The following is an 18,450-nucleotide window of genomic DNA, read 5'->3' as shown; positions in this document are numbered from 1 at the left end:
TAACAACACAGTTGAGATCTCTTAGTATTTTGTTATTTTTTGGTTCTGTCATCCTGACCTTCACGAAAAAGGATACCAGATACCTTCATGTTAGATGACGCAAGATGCAACCAACAATAATCACAACAGGAGATTGGAATGTTCTGGGTTATGGGCTGGTGCAAAACAGTCAGCCAGACTTTCCTACCTTGAAAGTTGAGCCGTCATTAAATTGTATTGCATTCGAGGGCTGAAGATGACCAGTACGTATTTTCACCTGTGCGTCACCTTAAACATAAAGAAGTAGGTGTTATGCCCTAAAATAACACCTGAGTGCTGTGTAAAAATCCCTGGATCGTTCAGATTCCACCAGAGCTTGTGCAGTGAATCTTAGCTTAGAGGTAAATCCTCATGACCTGCCTAACTGTCCACTACGTGATCTTTTGCTTGCAGAAAGTCTTGCTTCTTTGACACAGTTCGCCTGGCTTTGTGTCTGTCTGTTGTCAAGCCTGTTCTCATTGACTCACTGTGACTCAGAGGGGCCTGAAGTGCTAGCCTGTCCTGACCTGACTTCAAAATAGACACTTTGGCACGAACACTTGCGTCGCCAAAAAAACAGGGCTTTCCTTGTGTACAGCACCAAGTTCCCATGTCAAGCAGTCTCACTCACCATGAGTCACTGGTTACGGGCCTAAGAACAATCTCCGAGCGTCATAATGCTACTGATTGTCGGCCGCGCACACACGCCGCATTGTCCCGCGCAGCTCCCGCAAACAGGCAGACTTAACAACATAGCGCCAAAGTAATTCGAATATACAAGGCTGGCGACTGATGATGCCACTTAGAGAGATTTATTGCCCCAAACAAGTGGCATTGAATAATCAAAAACCCCTGCGAGGTACGGATTGTTGTCTAATCATAAATAAATCATTTGAGGATCGCGGCAAGTAAAGATCTGCTCTCTGGAAGCCGAGTCCCTGGACACATTCCCAGCTAGAGGCAAAGGAAGGGAGAGAGTGAGGACTGAAAACCCTTTGATGTCAAGACGGCCAACGTTGTTTTGTCCCTTTCTATGGATCCGTCCTCCATCAGATTATCTCACATTTCTGACTTATTACCGCCAAGGATAAAGTTAAGCCCGTGGTGGATTTTGACAGCCTTGCACTGTCTTTGAAAACTGTTGCACCGGGAGAGGTTTTGGGTGTGTACTTGTGGATTTGCCAATGTTGATTGATGTCTTTTGGTAAAGCACTTCCTTACAACGCGACAGTGGAGTGTAAAGATGTGGATTAAATAAGTAAACCGCGGGCTTGCCTTTAGAAAGACTTTCACTTTTATACGACGCTTGTATTTCAATTCTTTCCCCTTTCGATGAACTGTTGTGTGGACGCTAGATTTGCTCGAGTGAGTCATGTGAGCACATTAAATCGCTGCTTTAATCTTTTAGGGTTTCTTCTCTTTCTTTCTTTTTTCAACTTTATAATCATTATATTCTGTGGTTGTGGCTCTATAGTTTTTTCTTCAGAAACAAATTGGGGAGCTTGCTTTGATCAGTGCAGGAAATCAGCGCATTTATGTTTGATTTGCTGTTTAGTACCTATTTGCCATTTCCCCCCCACACTTCAAGAATCCCCCTGCATCTGTGTGTGTGCCTCTGTGCCTATGTGTGACTCAGGCAGGGCTGGAAGTGTCCCGGCTCTTGTAGTTCTGACAGGCTGTGGCAGCGGCAGGTCATCCTCTCCCTGTCACACTCTCGGCACTGTGTTTGTTCTGCAGCTGAAGCGGACAGAGCTGCCACAAAGAAAAGGCTTACAGCAGATACAGTGCCGTCATAACACCAGGCTGTGGATACGTGAAGCGAGACCCAGTCGGTTGAGCCCATAATATTCATACAATATGCTGCATGTGGTGGTGATGTGGAGATTTTTATTCTTAAATGTTTGTGCAATAATAACACAAACAAAGACATGCCAATCATTGCTGTCTTTAACTTATAACTTCTTCCATGTCACCATGTCTATTCATTACTTTTGGCAAAACCAGTCATTTTTTTAATTCCTTGTAACATCTTGCAGTGCTAAGTCTAAGGACCTGCCTGGCCTCAAAACTCGGTATGGAATGAAAGAGTTCCTGTGCCTAAGCTTAAAACAACAGGTGTATTATTAGATGTTGCATGCTGAAGTTTTCTGTCAGACCTCTGCTGCATCATCAACATACAGGCCACAACGCATTCCCCCAGACACCGAAATGAGGTCATTCTGCGCCTTTATTCAGAGCCCTGTCCTCTTGCTTGTCTCTGTGTACTTTTTTCCAACTTCAGTGGGATTACTTTTTCAACTTCACATCTCACTCATTTTGAACCCATTCACATCCCATCTGTAAGTCAACGCACACTGACACGGACACAAGTTTAGGCCTGTCGTTTGGCCTGGAAGTTGCTCTATTTGAATCTGATTGTAGATATTTATCAATGGGCCAAGACCTAAAGGCTAACTATGCATAAAAAATGGTGTATGGAAAGATTTGGATTCATATTTTATCAGATTGACAGAAATCAAAAAGTAAAAGTTGTTTATTTCGGTGAAGCCTGCACAGCCCTGTGCTTTGGGTTTCCAGATCTTGTGTTCGAAACCAGTAAACAACAAACTTAGAAACAGAAAGTGCCTATTCCACATACAGTATGCTGCTGCCTTTAAAGCATTACTAAGTAACTCATGCCCCTAGAGGCCTATAAGCGCCACTGCAGGTGTCGTAGCATGTTACGTTTTTTTACTCATTAATTGTCCGTGAGAGTAAATACTACGCTGAGAGAAAAGACAAAGGGAGAGAGGGACATTTTACATCCAATTACACAATGGAGATTGTTTTTTTCACTAAAACTTACTGTTTAATTGGCGCTAGCCCGCAGTTAGCATTACCTGTTAGCCTGTTAGCCTCTTCTTCGTGATTCCATTAGTGTGTATTGGTGCGCCGGGTGTGGTGTTCTGGCCACAGACACCAGGGGAAGATGAGAGACCCCCCAATCATCCCATCAACACTTGTATTACCCCACAGGGATTTATTATGGTAAACAAGTTACTTAGTACTGCTTTAAATGTCCGAATAAACAAACATAATGTGAAATGAATGGCACATTTGCCCAAGGACAGGTGATTATTTAATGTTGTGAAATAATTCTGTGCCTAGAATAGATTCGAGCATCCCAGATGTGGCTCGAACTTGAACTTAAGTGACAGCCGCACACCGTACCTGCTAAGTGAATAGGACAGCTCTCTTGCCTCTAAGAATTGCACAGGCTTCTGTGAAAAGCAGAGGCAAAAAATACTGCTATATAGATCTGTGAGTGTGAATAGCCGTCGTATCACAAGGGGCAGTCAAGCACGCATCTCGAGCTACAACAAATTAATTATAAAAACCTGTTGTAATCCATCACATCCCTTGCATTCTGTGTCCCTGAAAGCACAGTGTTGCTCAATGTCGCGGGGTTCTCATAACACATTTATTTCCACTAAACTGAATCTGCTAAAAAGTAAAGTTCATGCTCTAGTTGTTTGGTTAAGCCCACTAACATTTTCAGTTCCATAAATTTGTCAAAATCGAAATGGCCTTCTCTGATTCAGTCCGATGAGTAAACAATGACACTATCACGGTTGTTTTGAGAGCGAAATGGGCCGGCATCTGGCGCACATCTGTTGCCACAGGAGATGAGATAAACCATCAGAGAAACACAGATATGATGCACAATGATTTTATTAATTTCCTCCGCCTCGAGCGAGAGTGGTTATAAAAGTTGGATAGATGTTATTGTAAGCTTTTTCAACAGATTATGTGCACGAGTCCCTGCTGGACTGAAGAAGTGCATGTCAATTGGTTTGGGCGAATGTGCAAATTTGTACATTTTGTTCCTGTTAGTGGTTCTCGGAGCAATTACCGTATCTGCTTTTAAATCTTGTCCTATTTTGTTTGCAACACTTGTGACCCACTAACAGGGGATGGCGAATTAATTGCGGCCAGAAGCAGCAGGCTTGTTTCAAAGGAGCAGAAGTTAGAACTGTGCAATGTATCTTATTCTAATCAAATCTTGATTATATCTGTTGTTACTCTCAATTATTAGCATGGGGCTTTTTAATCGACAGTTGCAGCTCATTATTTGGAGTGTTTGGAGACTTTGGAAGAATAAATTGTAAACTACTCTGCAGCCCGAGCAAAATGTAACAATAGGCCATTATCAGTATTGAAAACAGTTCTTCGATGATGGGCTTGTAAGTCTTCATCTACAAAAAAATTACCTTATCTTATACCTTATTTTTGGAGACAAATTTTGTATTAAACTGAAAGTTATGCTGATATTTAGGGTCTCTCTGATTCCTGCTCATGGGTTTTATTGCTCATTGTGTATGAGCGTTTGTTTTACTGTACTACACTATAATAAACTGCAAATTGAATTAGTGCTGAAAAACAACAACAACTACTACTTCTCGAGCTTTGGGAGTTTCTTGTGTTCATCAGCTACTCCTTGGCGTCGGTGTCACCTGCATAAAGAATCAGCTGTACCCTGTGGTCGGGTGTGGGCTGGAAAGGCCAGGCTACAGATCACCCTGGCCTCAGTTGTGCTGTGTTATGAATGTGTTGTGTGGCCGCCACCTCGTCTGGCTCTGTGCATCTATTTCTGTGACTTTGGTGTGGGCTCACATTTCCGCATGGCGGTGTTTAGGGTCTGGGTTAAAGCTTGGCTGCCCTGTGTGTTGTCCCTGCATGCTGTTCCGTGTGTGGTAAAGTTAACACAACATGCGTAGAGCAGGCACGCACTGCTCCAAATCCAGTCTGTAGCCATTTGTCCAGTTACTATGTGCAACAGTTACTATGTGCAACAGTACTGTTGTGGAGCTGACCTGTTGTATTGATGTGCACAGCCCAATCCAGTGTTGGAGTGAGAGGGCGTGTGTGTGATTCCTGCCGCTCCACGGCTGTTTTCTTTGGAATTGGCGATAATCCACGGAGCTGTGGACACACATGTATGACTTTTCACTAGTGACTGGATTAGGCTGCTAATCTCTTAAATCCTGGAGAATGTGTGCATGTACATGCAAAATCACACACAAAGGACTCTTGGATCATGGTCAACACACAGCAGTTAAAGCTGTTATGCAACAACAATCATTACAAGCGCAATCAGCTCTTTGACTCGATGGTCGTGACATTTCTTCAAACGCTCTGGAGAAAGGAGCCTGAAGTTTTGCCATATGTCCAAGAGTTATTGTTTGTTTAATTCTCCGAGAAAGCACAATCATTGTTTCTGTTTTTTTAAGCGCTTTGTGACCATGTCTGTGAAAGGCGCTATAGAAATAAAGATCTTCTTCTTCTTCTTCTTCTTTATTGCAAAAATCTTAATTTAGACATGTCCTTTGGCCCATTTTATTTATCATGCTTGCAGTGCCACAGGGCATTTTCACACTGCAGGGGCCTTTTGTCGTTCTTGTAGCTGTTCTAGTACAAGGCTCCTTTTGATGCACTTTCTGACAGGAGCTTACTGAGGCTGGGCCATCTTTCAGGCCCTGCTCTGGGGCAAGAACTTTCTAGTCAGACCATGACAGCCTTGATGATGTGGTAAAAGTATATAGTTTAAAGCAAGAACATGTGCATCACTGCATTTTCCAATTATCTTACAATACTTTTGTGAAACACACAATCCACTTGCTGATTATAAAGTAAGTTAGACTCTCCCTCTTTCATCTTGGATGTGTAGAGCTCCTCTTTGCTCTATGTATCATAAACAGAAGCAGTAACTCTCAAAGCCTGCTCATTGCACGCTGTATTTCTTGCTTCATTATGAATTTTCCATAGTACAATTTTGCTGCCTTTCGGGACGACTTGCTGAAAGTTTGTTTTGCTAGCGTCGGAGCAGTAGGTTTCACGCACTGCGCCAATTTTATTGAGCCACTTCACTGTTGTTGTTTATCAATGTGAACATGGGTAGAAGGGGCAGGGGGCTTCCTGTGACTGAAAAGGGACCAGGGGGTCACAAGGACTGTCCCTAATAAATGCTCTGCTGCAGACCTATTGCATTCTCAGGTTGAGCATTATACAATCAACAGTCACTATCTCTGAATTCCTTCACACATTTCTTTCACATGCATATTGGAGTTGTTGACAAAGAAAAATGTGTTCTAAGAAATAACTTTTTAAGAACACATAAGCACCGAAAGCATTAACTGTGTTAGACTCAGAATTAGAGAGGCTGTCCTGAACTAGTTGATTGTCTATAGACTGTGTTTGCCTCTTAATACTTTGTTCGTCTGAGCATTTACTCTGAGGAAGCCATTAGCAAAGGAAACATTATAGTATTAGGGAAGGAAAGGCTGCAATAATATTTGCTTTAATTGTCTTTAAACATTCAAGAGCCCCCACTATTTTCAACACTACGGTAAACTCCTAAGAAGTGAGTTGGCATTCTCCGTAGGATGCAGTCACGGTGGTGGCTTTGTCTGATTGCTGATTTCCTGCCATGTCTCAGATTCCCCACTGTCTCGAGCATCTGAATGTCACTCTCCTCTCTCTTTATCACAGCACGCCCGCGACCTTACTGTGCCCTTCCAGATTGGCGCTTAAATACGAGCCTCCCTCCCTGGAGAACGCTGATAAGCTTATGGTTATGGAATTGCTTACCATTTTAGCTATCCAGTCACTAAAAATAAAATAATAGATTTGGGTTAGTATGTTTGAATTGATTGGACCCTGAAGGTGGTTGATTAGCTCAGAATACCCACTGTTAGAGCATAAAGACCTTGATTTTTCACTAGACTGTCATGCAGAGAGTTTATACAGTATATTTAACCCACGCTGCGCAATCACTTCCAAAGCAACAGTTCACCTCTCTCCGTCTCGAGGACAAAGTGTGATCTGTATCAGACATTATTGCTATTGTGGACACATTTGCGAGTCGGTCATGCATTCCACAGGGTTCCCAGACTTCAGGGACAGTAAAGTGAGGAAATGGAAGTAGCGGAGTGGAAATTGGTAAATGGCGAAAATAAAGCTGTAATGGGCAGGTTTAAGTTATAATCAAAAACATGTCTGCGAAATGGGATGTGTCCACTGCTGTAAATATATCACGCGGGTAGTTTGCTTGGTGGAAGGCCAGTTTTCTTCAACGCCAAAACACCAAAGGCCGGACCTCCCAATTGTGGCCAGAAGTAAAGCACCATTTTCTACAAAAGCCAGTGTTGTACATCACTGACCTAATTGAGTTCGAAGGAATTAAACGTATTTTTCACATTTTTAGAATACTTCAACAGGTATTTGCTCTCTGACATGTGTAATAATATATAATTATCTCTCAAAAGATGCACTGGAGATTCTTTACTTGTGACACAAAAGTGCTGTGGTTTTCATGATTGTTTTAATGCCCTCAAATCATATACAACAGTGAACCAAAAGTGTGAACATGGCCTGCTGGTTTGACAGCCTATTATCCATCAAAATAGATTTACAAGTCTATATTTATTTAGCTCAATGGCATCAATAGGCATTATTGGATTTCTCATCAACATTGAAATACTGGTTGTGCCGGGCTTCCTGCCTCCCACTGCGTGACCCGCACAGCGCTCTCACCTGTCCTTCAAACGGCAGCGGCAGTGGCAGATTGCAGATGAGAAAATGGCCAGCAGCCCGCGTATACCTGTGCACACATAAAGCCCATACACCTCCTCTGGCAGCCTGGGCTTTTTAATGGCTGTCCCGTGGGCTGACAGATTGCTGCTGACCCTGATAGAACTGCACACTATTCATCCATCAATCATCCACTCAAAATTCTGCCTTGTTCTTGCTCTATTTCTGAGCTGGGCAATGTTAGCAGAATTAGAAAATATGCAATAAATCTGGGTATTGGGATAACAATATGTTGGTGATGAAAGTCTTTTACACAGTGTCCAACCAGGTTCAAATTGATTAAACAAGTTCTAATTTGGTATTTTTCTTATACTGTATATTCCGGACTGTAAGTCGCCCTTTTTTTTCATAGTTTGGCTGGTTGTGCGACTTATGCTGTGCGATATATAATTTCAGATGGTTGTTATTTTCACACTGACAGCCGCTAGAGGGCCCTCCAGGCTTGTGTACCAGAATCTGCTACTCCTATACTACAGAAGATTTAAAAAAAACGGTAATCGAGCAGCAGAAAGAAAGTTTGGAGTGGGTGAGAAACTTGTGACGGACTGGCGAAAAGCGGTGGTTACTCTTACTGCAATGAGGAAAACAAAAAAAAGCTAAACGCTAAAAGCTAGAGCCACAGCTAAAGGAACAAGTTTGCAAATGAGAGCTTGGAAGAGGCTTGTAAACGGTGCCCAGGTAGTTGCCATGGCTGGTGCGACTTATATGTTTTTTTCTTCGTCATTATGCATGTTTTGGCTGGTGTTACTTATACTCCAGAGCGACTTATACTCCACTGTGACTTATATATATGTTTTTCTCCTCTTCATTATGCATTGTTTGGCTGGTGAGACTTATACTCCGGAGTGACTTATACTCTGGAACGACTTTTTTTTTTTTTTTTCTTCTTCTTCATTATGCACTTTTTGCCTGGTGTAACTTTTACTCCGGAGCGACTTATAGTCCGAAAAATAGATATGTGTATGCTAGACTTCCCGCTTTTACACATTTGTTTTCACTTACATATCAGCGGCTTCCCACATGAAATAAAACAAATAAAAGTACTTCTTCTCCTGTTAGTCATAGCAGTGTTATGGCTGATTGTGATATGAAATGAAAACCTTTATCCTCCTATTGTTTAGGGTCAATACATTTTGCATAATTGGACCATCGGGCTCGTCCCGGTCAACCACCATATGCACAGACGTTAATTGTTATTTTTCTGAACCGCTTGTTGACCTCCCCCTGAGTTTTGTTGAAGTGGAAAATTACCTTAAATTACAGCCCTTCGAAGTTGCCCAATACTTGACACTTGGAGGACAGTTGGAGAAAACTTTGACACTCGATCAGCAGAATGTATATGCACACTGTTCGGGCAGAATGGAACCATCGACAGGTCGGCACACAGGCGGTGATTAACTCAGGCCTGCGCTACAGTAAATAAATGTGTGTCTTGTTGAGGGGAAGGGACAGCTGGATCGATAGTGTCAATAACGGCGCGTGTCTACCCTCCGGGTTCAGCAGCTGCATAGTAATGATACAGGGGAGAGTGCTCAATTATTTATCTGCATCTGTTTGTGTTCACCAAACTCAGTCAGCATCAGCAGTTTGGAAAATGAAGTGGATTTTTTTTTTTTTTTTTTTAGAATTGACCTCTAGTGTCTCCTGCAGGGGAAGTTTACTGACCCGCACTCATTTTCTCATTTTCAAAACTAAAAGCTTCTCGAGCTTACAGCCTACAGGCCAGTGTAGCGCCTCATTTGAAAGCTAAGACCTACAGAAACTAATCTAAGCTTCTTCCTCATTATGATTGTCATGGTTTCGTCTTTTTTGGATGCCTTTTCAACCGGTTCTTGTTGCTCTTTTGACATGTTTTGGTCACATTTTTGTGGCTTGATCACATTAACTACATTACATTAAATGTACATTAAAAAAAAGAAAACAACGTAATGCAGCAAAAATGATTAAAAAGACCTGCAACAAGACAACTAAGACATGATAACACAAACAAGGAAGAAGCTTAGAGTTTTGTAGGCCTTAGCTTTCAAATGAAGCGTTACCCAGGCCTACAGGCTGCAAGCTCCAGTCGAGAAGCTTTTAGACTTGGGTTAAACTGGAGAAAATGTGCTCGGTTATGGTGAGGGTTAGTCCCATCAACTTTTTTTTATGATTCTGGTTTGTCTTGGATATTTCAGCTACTTGTTTTTACGACCTTGCATTTTTTTTTTTACTTGTGCTTAACAGTAAATCAATGTAGTTTCACCGTTCTGGGACCAAGTAAGGTTTTCCTATCAGTCAGATTCTTAGCTTGTCCTTTTAAGGAACAAAGACCCTGCTATCTAATATTTACACAAGAGGAAAACTGGCTCATTCTATATAGAACAGGCTAAACTTTATTCACTTCACTTCGAATCCATTTTGGCCACCCCTGTTTAATTACCCCTGTATGCACTTGGGGCACTTGTGCTTCCCTACTGTGAGAGTGTACTGTATTTGTACAGCACAGGCATGCATGGCAGACTGCTCATTAAAAGAACATGGGAGCTGCTGCTGCTGCTGCTGCTGCTGTGCTCCAGCTCCTCCTTTGGTCAGACTGGCCTCGTGGTGCAGAGGAGTCAGGCAAAACGGTCATTCCCCTTTGCACTGAGTATGTAAGTGGGCCTCTTTCTGTTTCAATTCGAGAGGGAATCGATGATCACAATTGTGTTCTTCAGTAAATCACTCTTCTGCTTCTTCTGCTCTTCTGCTGCTCTGACCTTACAGGTATTGGTTCCTCAAAATTGTTCCCCGAAAGTGTATACTCTTTGAAAGCTATACCTTCTAGTGTATACCTTCTAGTGTAAGACACGCAATCTGCTAAATCATACACTAGAAGGTATAGCTTCTAGTGTATGCTAAATCATACACTAGAAGGTATAGCTTCTAGTGTATGCTAAATCATACACTAGAGCTATACCTTCTAGTGTATGATTTAGCAGATTGCGTGTCTTCACCTTCACTAACTGTGGTATTTATAGAACTGAAAAAGGCCCATTCATTACCCTGAATCTAGAGCTGCCTGTGCTAACTGTGTGCTTCCTCTTTTTCTCTGTGTGTCCCACCTGTAGGGGAGCACCTGCGGATCTGTCCCCAAGGCTACACGTGCTGCACCAGCGACATGGAAGACAACCTGGCCGCGCTGAGCCGCAGGGAGATGGAGGGGCTGCTCAAAGAGGCGGGGAGGGCTCTGCACACGTCACTCGCGGGACAGTACAAGGCCTTCGATGGTAGGCCGCATTCGCTCTGTGTTCTTGGCCACGCATTCACATGGGCTACGTTCAAGAGCCAATAGGCGTTTCACGTGACACTGCAATATTCTAAAGAGCCGATAGTTTAAAATTGAGGCAATACTTTTTGGCTAATATTATCGTTACTGGGAGAATCAACATGAAACAAAAACGGTGTCAAAGTTCAATGTCTTCTCTGTCTGCGTGTATAAACTAAGGTCCACTTATTTTCTCATAAAGGTGTCTAAAAGTGGAGACAATATTTTAAAAAAATTTGTTATGTTATGTTGGCCAGCAGAAAAGACTGCAAAAACTGTCTTTCTACGAGTTGTTTTGGCCCCTGCCCTTCACCTGACATTATGACATCATCAAATTCGAGAACGTGAACGCACCCTATAGAGGGTTAGGCTATACTTTATGCACTTAACATCATCGTCTTTCCAAACTGAACCCTCAACACTCTGGACATTTTGACACCAAGCATAGACTAAATTTAAAGTTCAATCCTCTGTTGCCATGCTGTAACATCATCTGCATTCCCCTGCAGATTTATATTCCTGTTATGTCTAGAATGATTAATAAAATATCTATCACGCACTAAATAAAAAGGATTTCAAAAACATGCCCATGCAGGCCCTTGCCCTCAATCTGACTTTTGACTCATTTGAGTCATTTTCATGGGAATGCATCCTGTTAATGTGTACTGCTGCTATTTTCCCATGTTCAAACAGACAAAGTCCGGGCTCAGAGGTGCTTGAGGTGAGGGAAAGGACACTGAAGGGGAACAGGATGGATTCTCAGCCTGAGAGCAGTGGCTCGGTGAGCCCATTATTTGTGTGTAATGATCTGCTCCAGTTGATAGAAGCTTGTTCCTTGTTCCCACTGGCCGATCACTGACAATGCATTTGTCAGCTCGGACTGTGATCAGGGCTAGTTAGTCTGACCTTTTCACTTTGGTGATTAGTGACATTTGTTTACTTTTCCTTCACTGCACTACCTTCATCTTTTTCAGAGTGCCTTCTTTGCACTTGAGGCACTATGAGGCCAAATAATGACTGTGCCAAAAATACTCAAACAAACACACAAACCTGTCCAAGAGCTCCACATCTCTCCAACACAATTTAGTCATCTTGGATCTGTTAAACATTTGTCTTCTTCAGAAAGCCTCCTCTGGTAGAAAGGCTGTTAGGTAAACTGTTATGAGAACTCAGCTGCACTAAAGCTTTCAGCATGAATACCAAAACACTTATGGTACTGGTGTTTTCTGCAAGCTGTGATCATGATTCATGAGACAGTACTGTGTAGGTTTCCTCTGGGCAGTCCGGTTTCGCCACCACTAACATGTACAATAGGCCAGAATGAATGAGTGTGTGTGTGTGTGTGTGTGTGTGTGAGTGAGTGGTTGGTGGTGGAGAACGCAGAGTTGGTAAGTCACATCGATTCATGTTTTCAGAAAATGTTTTAAAGTATTAATAATTTGGATGTTTTAAAGTCTGTGTTAAAAACGGCACATTGCGCAGTGACTTTTTAGTTCATTTACATTGATTGCCTATTTTTGGGTTTGTTGATGCATTTTTATCTAAAAACCATAAATACCACTAAAAGATACCACTAAAAACATGTACAATAGGCCAGGATGGATGAGAGTGTGACTGAGGGTGCGAGTGGAAATTTGCCCATGGCTACAATCCGCTATGGCTGTTCATTAACATGCACTGGCCCAACCAAATAAACCAATAAATAAACCTTGGCCAAGGCACTCATACAGTGCTCAGACTGGGACTCTATTACAGACAGGGCTATATTGGATTTTCCACACGTCATTATGACTCATGATCACTGGGGTTAGAAGTTTAAAATCTACCATAGACGGAGGAATATATGCAGAAAATAATTTGAACAACAACCTATTATTAAACTTTAACTTAAGTTCAACTTTAGAGTTTGTGACAGTGTCATCCTTTATTTTAGTCACTTTCTCAGTGAGAGTTTGTTGTCCAAAATCTGTTGTTGACTGCATCTTCCGAGGGCGAAGAGGATACTGGGCTTAAATGGACCACTATAACCATTAGCACCTTCGTTAGATTAGAGCTATTTCCACCCGGGACATCCTGCTATTACCTTTTTAACATGCTCAGGCAGTGATGGTTAGCACCTGTCTGAGGTTAGCTTTTTCTAATGTGCACAGTTACCTTAAGTGCACTTGTAGGAGAATCACTTCTGCAATTCAAAATTATAATCATATTGCTTGTACTTATTGTCATTGTGTTATTTATTATCATTTACATTACTATCATCAATATTTTGTTTTATACATTTACTTCATTTAACTGAATGTCCATCTCTGTGTGTGCAGTGAGTTTAGAATTCTATCCATATTCATCAAAGTTATCTACACATTTTGCATTTCTTTCCAGGGAATCCCTAATTTGATCAGGAAGCATATTTAGTTGACCTTTTATTGGTCTGTTGAGTTAAGTCCTGCTGCCAGTACATCTGGCTGTGTTTAGCAGGGTGTGGGCAATAGCTAGCTCCATGTGGCTAAATGCAGGGTGTCACTGTTCCAGCCCCGGCAGCACGGGCCTTTTGAGTTCCCAGGAATTTGGGAAAAGACCCAGCCAAGCTACAGATTAGAGGACGTCCGCTCACTACAGCTGGCTCACAGCATGCTACGAGCGTACACAGTCAATCATGCATCCGTGTTAAACGTGTGTAATTATGGGTCCCTGTACACAAAGTAGTTAGTATAGTTGTTAAACTACCATTTTCCCCTCAATTATTTTACTGTGTATGAAATGGTCAATTAATGCTGTTTACTATGTTTAGGAACACACAAGCTTATTGATATTATTTATTTGCAAACATTTTGTGTCGCTAGTTTAGGCAAGTACAACTTTTTCTCTTTTTTTGACTACTGACTAATTATACAAAAGAATAATTGCAAAATTGCAAAATTACAAAATTAAAATGACAAATTAGAAAATGGCATCATGGAACATTGAACATTTTTGATCTGGGCACAAAGTTCTTGAGTGTTCTTCAAGGCGCTACTAGTCCACTTTAGTTTGTATGTGAGATGTACATCTTAATTTGTTACAGTGTATGAAATGGTCAAATTGTGATTGTAAAAGCCGTGATTGACATTGTCATAAGTGCCCTTGAGAACTTAACATAGCTTAGTTCATTTGAGTTTACATGAGTTTCCAAACTAAAATAGTGTTTACTGCTTCTGTTTGCACAAGATGTATTTGACAGGAGTTATCTGTTTTTGTATAAAGGATGAGACAGATGGAATGATAAAGAACAGCAAGGACAAAGCGATAAGCTCAACGGTGTCCAAAAGAGAAAGTTGGAGAGATGGGCTCAGATGAAGCGGATAGGGCAGAGAGGACGTGCTGAGTGATGCGCAGGTTGCTGGGTGGCAGTGACAGTCAAGCGTATGAAGCAGGATCCTGGCAGGTGTGAGGGTCAAATGAGGATGTCTCTGGCATCTGGACTCTCCCTGTGCACTGCTGTCACACACAGCTTAAGACATAGTTCATTTGGATAGACCTGGGAGTTGGCTGCAGTCATTAAGTTATTGACTGCGACCCCGGGTTGTGTTGAATTGCCTCGATATCTTTAAACGAATAAAAGAGCAATTTAACAGTTTAGAACTTTGACATGTATACATTATGCTGTGTCTTTTATTTGTTGAAGAATCCTCTGCACTCGATTTGTCTCTTAACCAGTACCTCTGAGCATCCCGTCCAGTGCAGTGGACAGCCGTACTGCAGCACCCAGGCACCTACTATCTCCAGATCTCGAGCTGGTGTCATGGTCAGGATTACCTCGCTGGAGGATTAGGCGACTGCAATTTGAATCATCCAGATTTTGCTTCTCGGAAGCAATGTTTCACACATTAGTATAACAAAAAACAAGTTTGTGCAGGCTCTTGGTCATGTAAATTAAGCATTGTCATTTAACTGAGAGGGGCACTACTTTTTTCATTGCTTTTGGTACAATGAAACTTTGGTACCTTGAAACCTGAACCTTGAACCTTGATTCAGGAGTTTTTGATTGCAGCAAATGTTCTCAAAATGTTGGCTACAGGGCTCCAGACTATCATTTTATGTTGGTTGCATCGGTGCGCCCAGGCATTTTCATGTAGGTACACCAGGACATCACTTAGGCGCACCATTTGAGAAATGTTTCAAATTTTCAAATACTGGCAGGAATCACTGCCAGTATTCATTATTTAATATCTTTTGCTCACTCAATTTGTCTGCCATAGTCACATATGATATATAATAATAAATAATATTATATTTCGATGCATGAGTCTCCGACCAAATAAATATTTAACCGTGAATTTTTTGGTTCACACAGCTCTTAAGAATCCCAGAATGTTTGAAGACCTGTTCAAAATGTGGCTTCTTTTTTAAAAGGTGCAGCTCTCAAGAATGAAGCAGTAATTTCGCATTTCACTCCATTTAAAAATAATGTTTGGCTATTTATACGTTTCTATAATTTATTTCATATATGACTGACAAATGAATATAAAGTAAGAATGTAGCCTAATGGTTTTCCAAAACTAATGTATATTAGCTATAGTTTACCCAACTGTGATCAGATCTCTGGGCTCACATCGGGACCAAAATGTACTTTTACTTTTGATATCAGACAGAGGCAGCAGTATCATGGATATTGGCTTTGGGGTCTCTTCTTGGACAAGTTTCGTTATTCTTTAGAGATATGGATGTTTTCTTCTGAATGAAGTATTTAACCCAGTCCAGATGACACCTATTTGGGAACCTTTAGTAAGATCAGCTTTTCAGGCATAACCTAAACACTACATGCACTGCAATCTTCAACAATCGTAGCAATTCATTATTAATATTTGAATCCTTTGGTGTGGTTCCAAAAGCTTCACTAAAAGTCTGTTTTTCTAACACTGCATACTTGGTTAGAAAGGATGCTCAGATGATTTCCTGATGCTAGTTTTCCCATGCATGTGTAACATTGGTTTGTTTGGTGTTGCCAGATTTGGACTCGAGGCTATTTGAACATGCCAAAAAATGAGGAAATCGTTGCCCTAATGTTGATTATCTCAGCAATCAAACGATGTTCAATATGAACCACATTTTATACTTCATTTTGCAGGCTGTGGGGCTTTTACTGAACTCAAGTCCCATACCATCCCAAACTGCAGTCTCTTTGATTTACTGGCGCACAGAATGAGCAGCAAAAGTCTTCCAAACTCATCCCAGTGCAAGGCCGATCCGTGGTTTCGGGGCCTAATCTCATTTGAAGTGGACTGGTTGGGGCTGGCTTATGAGCAAACCTGTTTCTAGATGACCAGGCAGACCCTCTGATTTATTCATTTAGCTCAAAATATCTTCCCACATCTCCCATGCAACACAAGACAGCCAGCAGAGCCAAACGATCATGTCAGATTAGCAACAGCAGCGTGATTTGGGTTAAATAAGCACAAGGCTATTTCTGGAGACATGGCCTATCCAATGATACTGTGTTATATTGTTGTACAGCTTTAGTCTTTGTTCCTTTTGATGTTTAGATGCAAGAAGCACTTTGCAGCAAACACGATAGGACTTAATTAGAGCTAGTTTGAAGCTATTTAATTGCCAACATCTAATCATTAGCGCCTTCATACTTCGCATTCATGAGAGATTTGTGTTGACACCGCTGTGATTGCTGATATTAAACATAAATTACAATCCAGTTTATATAGTACATATTAGAAACAACGATTTCACAAAAGGCAGTGGCATTATTGTTACCGTGTGGTTGATATGGCAGGATTGGGGTTCACTAACAGACAATAAAAAGCATATGGTTTGACGGTGGTCAATCAAAAAGACGGTTGAAACAAATGATCTCAGAACACAATTGAACAATAATTGCCAAACATTACAAAGACGCAAATCATGGTTCACCTTCTTCTTTAAGATTATTTGGAATTGAAAGGGTTACTCTGTCCACAAGAGGGGGCAATATCCTTCAAAAGTTGTCTCAAAGAGAAATGTTTTTGATCGATACTCTTAACACTATGGCACCTCATGGCCTGAATGATGGTATTCAGTTTTTAAATTGTGTTTTGGGGGTGGTTAATGATTCATGGTTCTTATGACTTGTCTGTGTATAAAGAGCACTGCATTTTTTTATCTGTAGTTGGGTCCCTTGTCCACTTGGTCGATATACCCCATCTGAAATCATCTGAAATACTAGAATTGTCGACAACCCCCAAAAAAGAAGTGAAGCGAAGATATGCTTTTTCATGTCCAAAGCCATGGAGAACCGCACACATTTACGTCTAGGAAGTACTTTTTACCTTTGTCTACGAAGAAAAACTCTACAACTGAGAGCTTACACAACACAAAAGTTAAGTGTTAAGTCCGTAGACGTCTGCTCACTCCTCCCCGTTTACGTAAACTATGTTCGAAAGGGAATCCATGCTGAATTTACAGCCACGCCCGCGCCATTAGGTCTGATGCTAACAGCCTGTCAATCAAAGTCTGGCCCTCATTAGTATAAGAGATTTCTAAAATGTTCCTTACGAAAACCCGCCTGGTTTCTTTAATTGTACCTCACCCAGCGTCATCACAGGAGGAATACCTAGCCGATAGAAGACGAAAAAATAGGCACCAGGCTTTACAGTTGTTTAAAACGTGTCTAAAGTGCAATGCTTTCTAATGGAAAACTAGCTTGTTTCGCCGCCGCTAGCTGGGAACCCAGAGCAACCCGCGGCCATTGGTTAAGACCTAAAATTCCGTGGTTAGCCATTGTATGTCATTGAAAATATATTCAATAACCTCACCATGTTTCACCATGTCGTTCATCAGGTTATCACATTTAGGCAATTACCATCCCTGTCCCATCACTCTCCTCACCTCCCTGGGTCAGAATGCATTCAATTATCAACAGATTGCATTTGTCTCAGCCTGTCTTTCACGAGCACCTCTGACAATGACACGACTGACAAGGAGATCTGCTGCCTTTGTGGCTCTCAATCCGGCTCGATTTTTTGTATCCATATGCAAATCACGTTAGCAGGGACCTGGAGAATACACCGTCCCAGTTACTCAGGGCACATTAGTCACTCAGAGCAAGGATGAGCTGGTTGTCAAATCGTGGGCAAGGGATTGGAAAGTATTTCAAGATAAAGGCACCAAATGACAGGAAAGGGTTAGAAAAGTGCTGTTCGTTTCGGGGAAAGAAAAGAAAGAAAAAAAAATCAAGGCAAATTGTTTAAAAAGGAAACCAGATGGGTCGAAGCAGGCTGGCTCAATGAAGCGTACTGCCAAGAAAGGCAAAGGAGAGGATAAAAACTTTCACTGTGCGCTTGTTGATGGATGACATGCATTATGCAACGTGTCGGCTTGTTTAATATACTGGACATTTTTAATAGCGACTAAATGCTAGCTAAGGGCCGCACGGGGCTTCTGGGACCCAGACTGTGTGCGATAAGGCGCTGTTATTGATGGAGCATTGGAGTGACACAAACAGTTTAATAGCTCCCAGATCACAGCGCGGTGAGCAGAGAGCACCGGGGACAACA

At 41.6% G+C, this 18,450-nt stretch overlaps 1 protein-coding gene across 1 annotated transcript in view; it reads left to right on the top strand.

Annotated features, from left to right (window-relative positions):
* gpc1b (glypican 1b) overlaps positions 1-18,450 on the top strand; it is a 54,333-nt gene that overhangs the window by 17,390 nt on the left and 18,493 nt on the right. Inside the window, exon 2 of the mRNA XM_079570036.1 lies at positions 10,734-10,892. Coding sequence (XP_079426162.1) covers positions 10,734-10,892 — 159 coding nt within the window. The remainder of the gene's footprint in view (positions 1-10,733; positions 10,893-18,450) is intronic.

The sequence above is a fragment of the Gobius niger genome, assembly GCF_951799975.1.
Source record: "Gobius niger genome assembly, chromosome: 13".
NCBI classification, from domain to species: Eukaryota; Metazoa; Chordata; class Actinopteri; order Gobiiformes; family Gobiidae; genus Gobius; species Gobius niger.
This window is presented reverse-complemented; position numbering and strand designations above follow the sequence as displayed.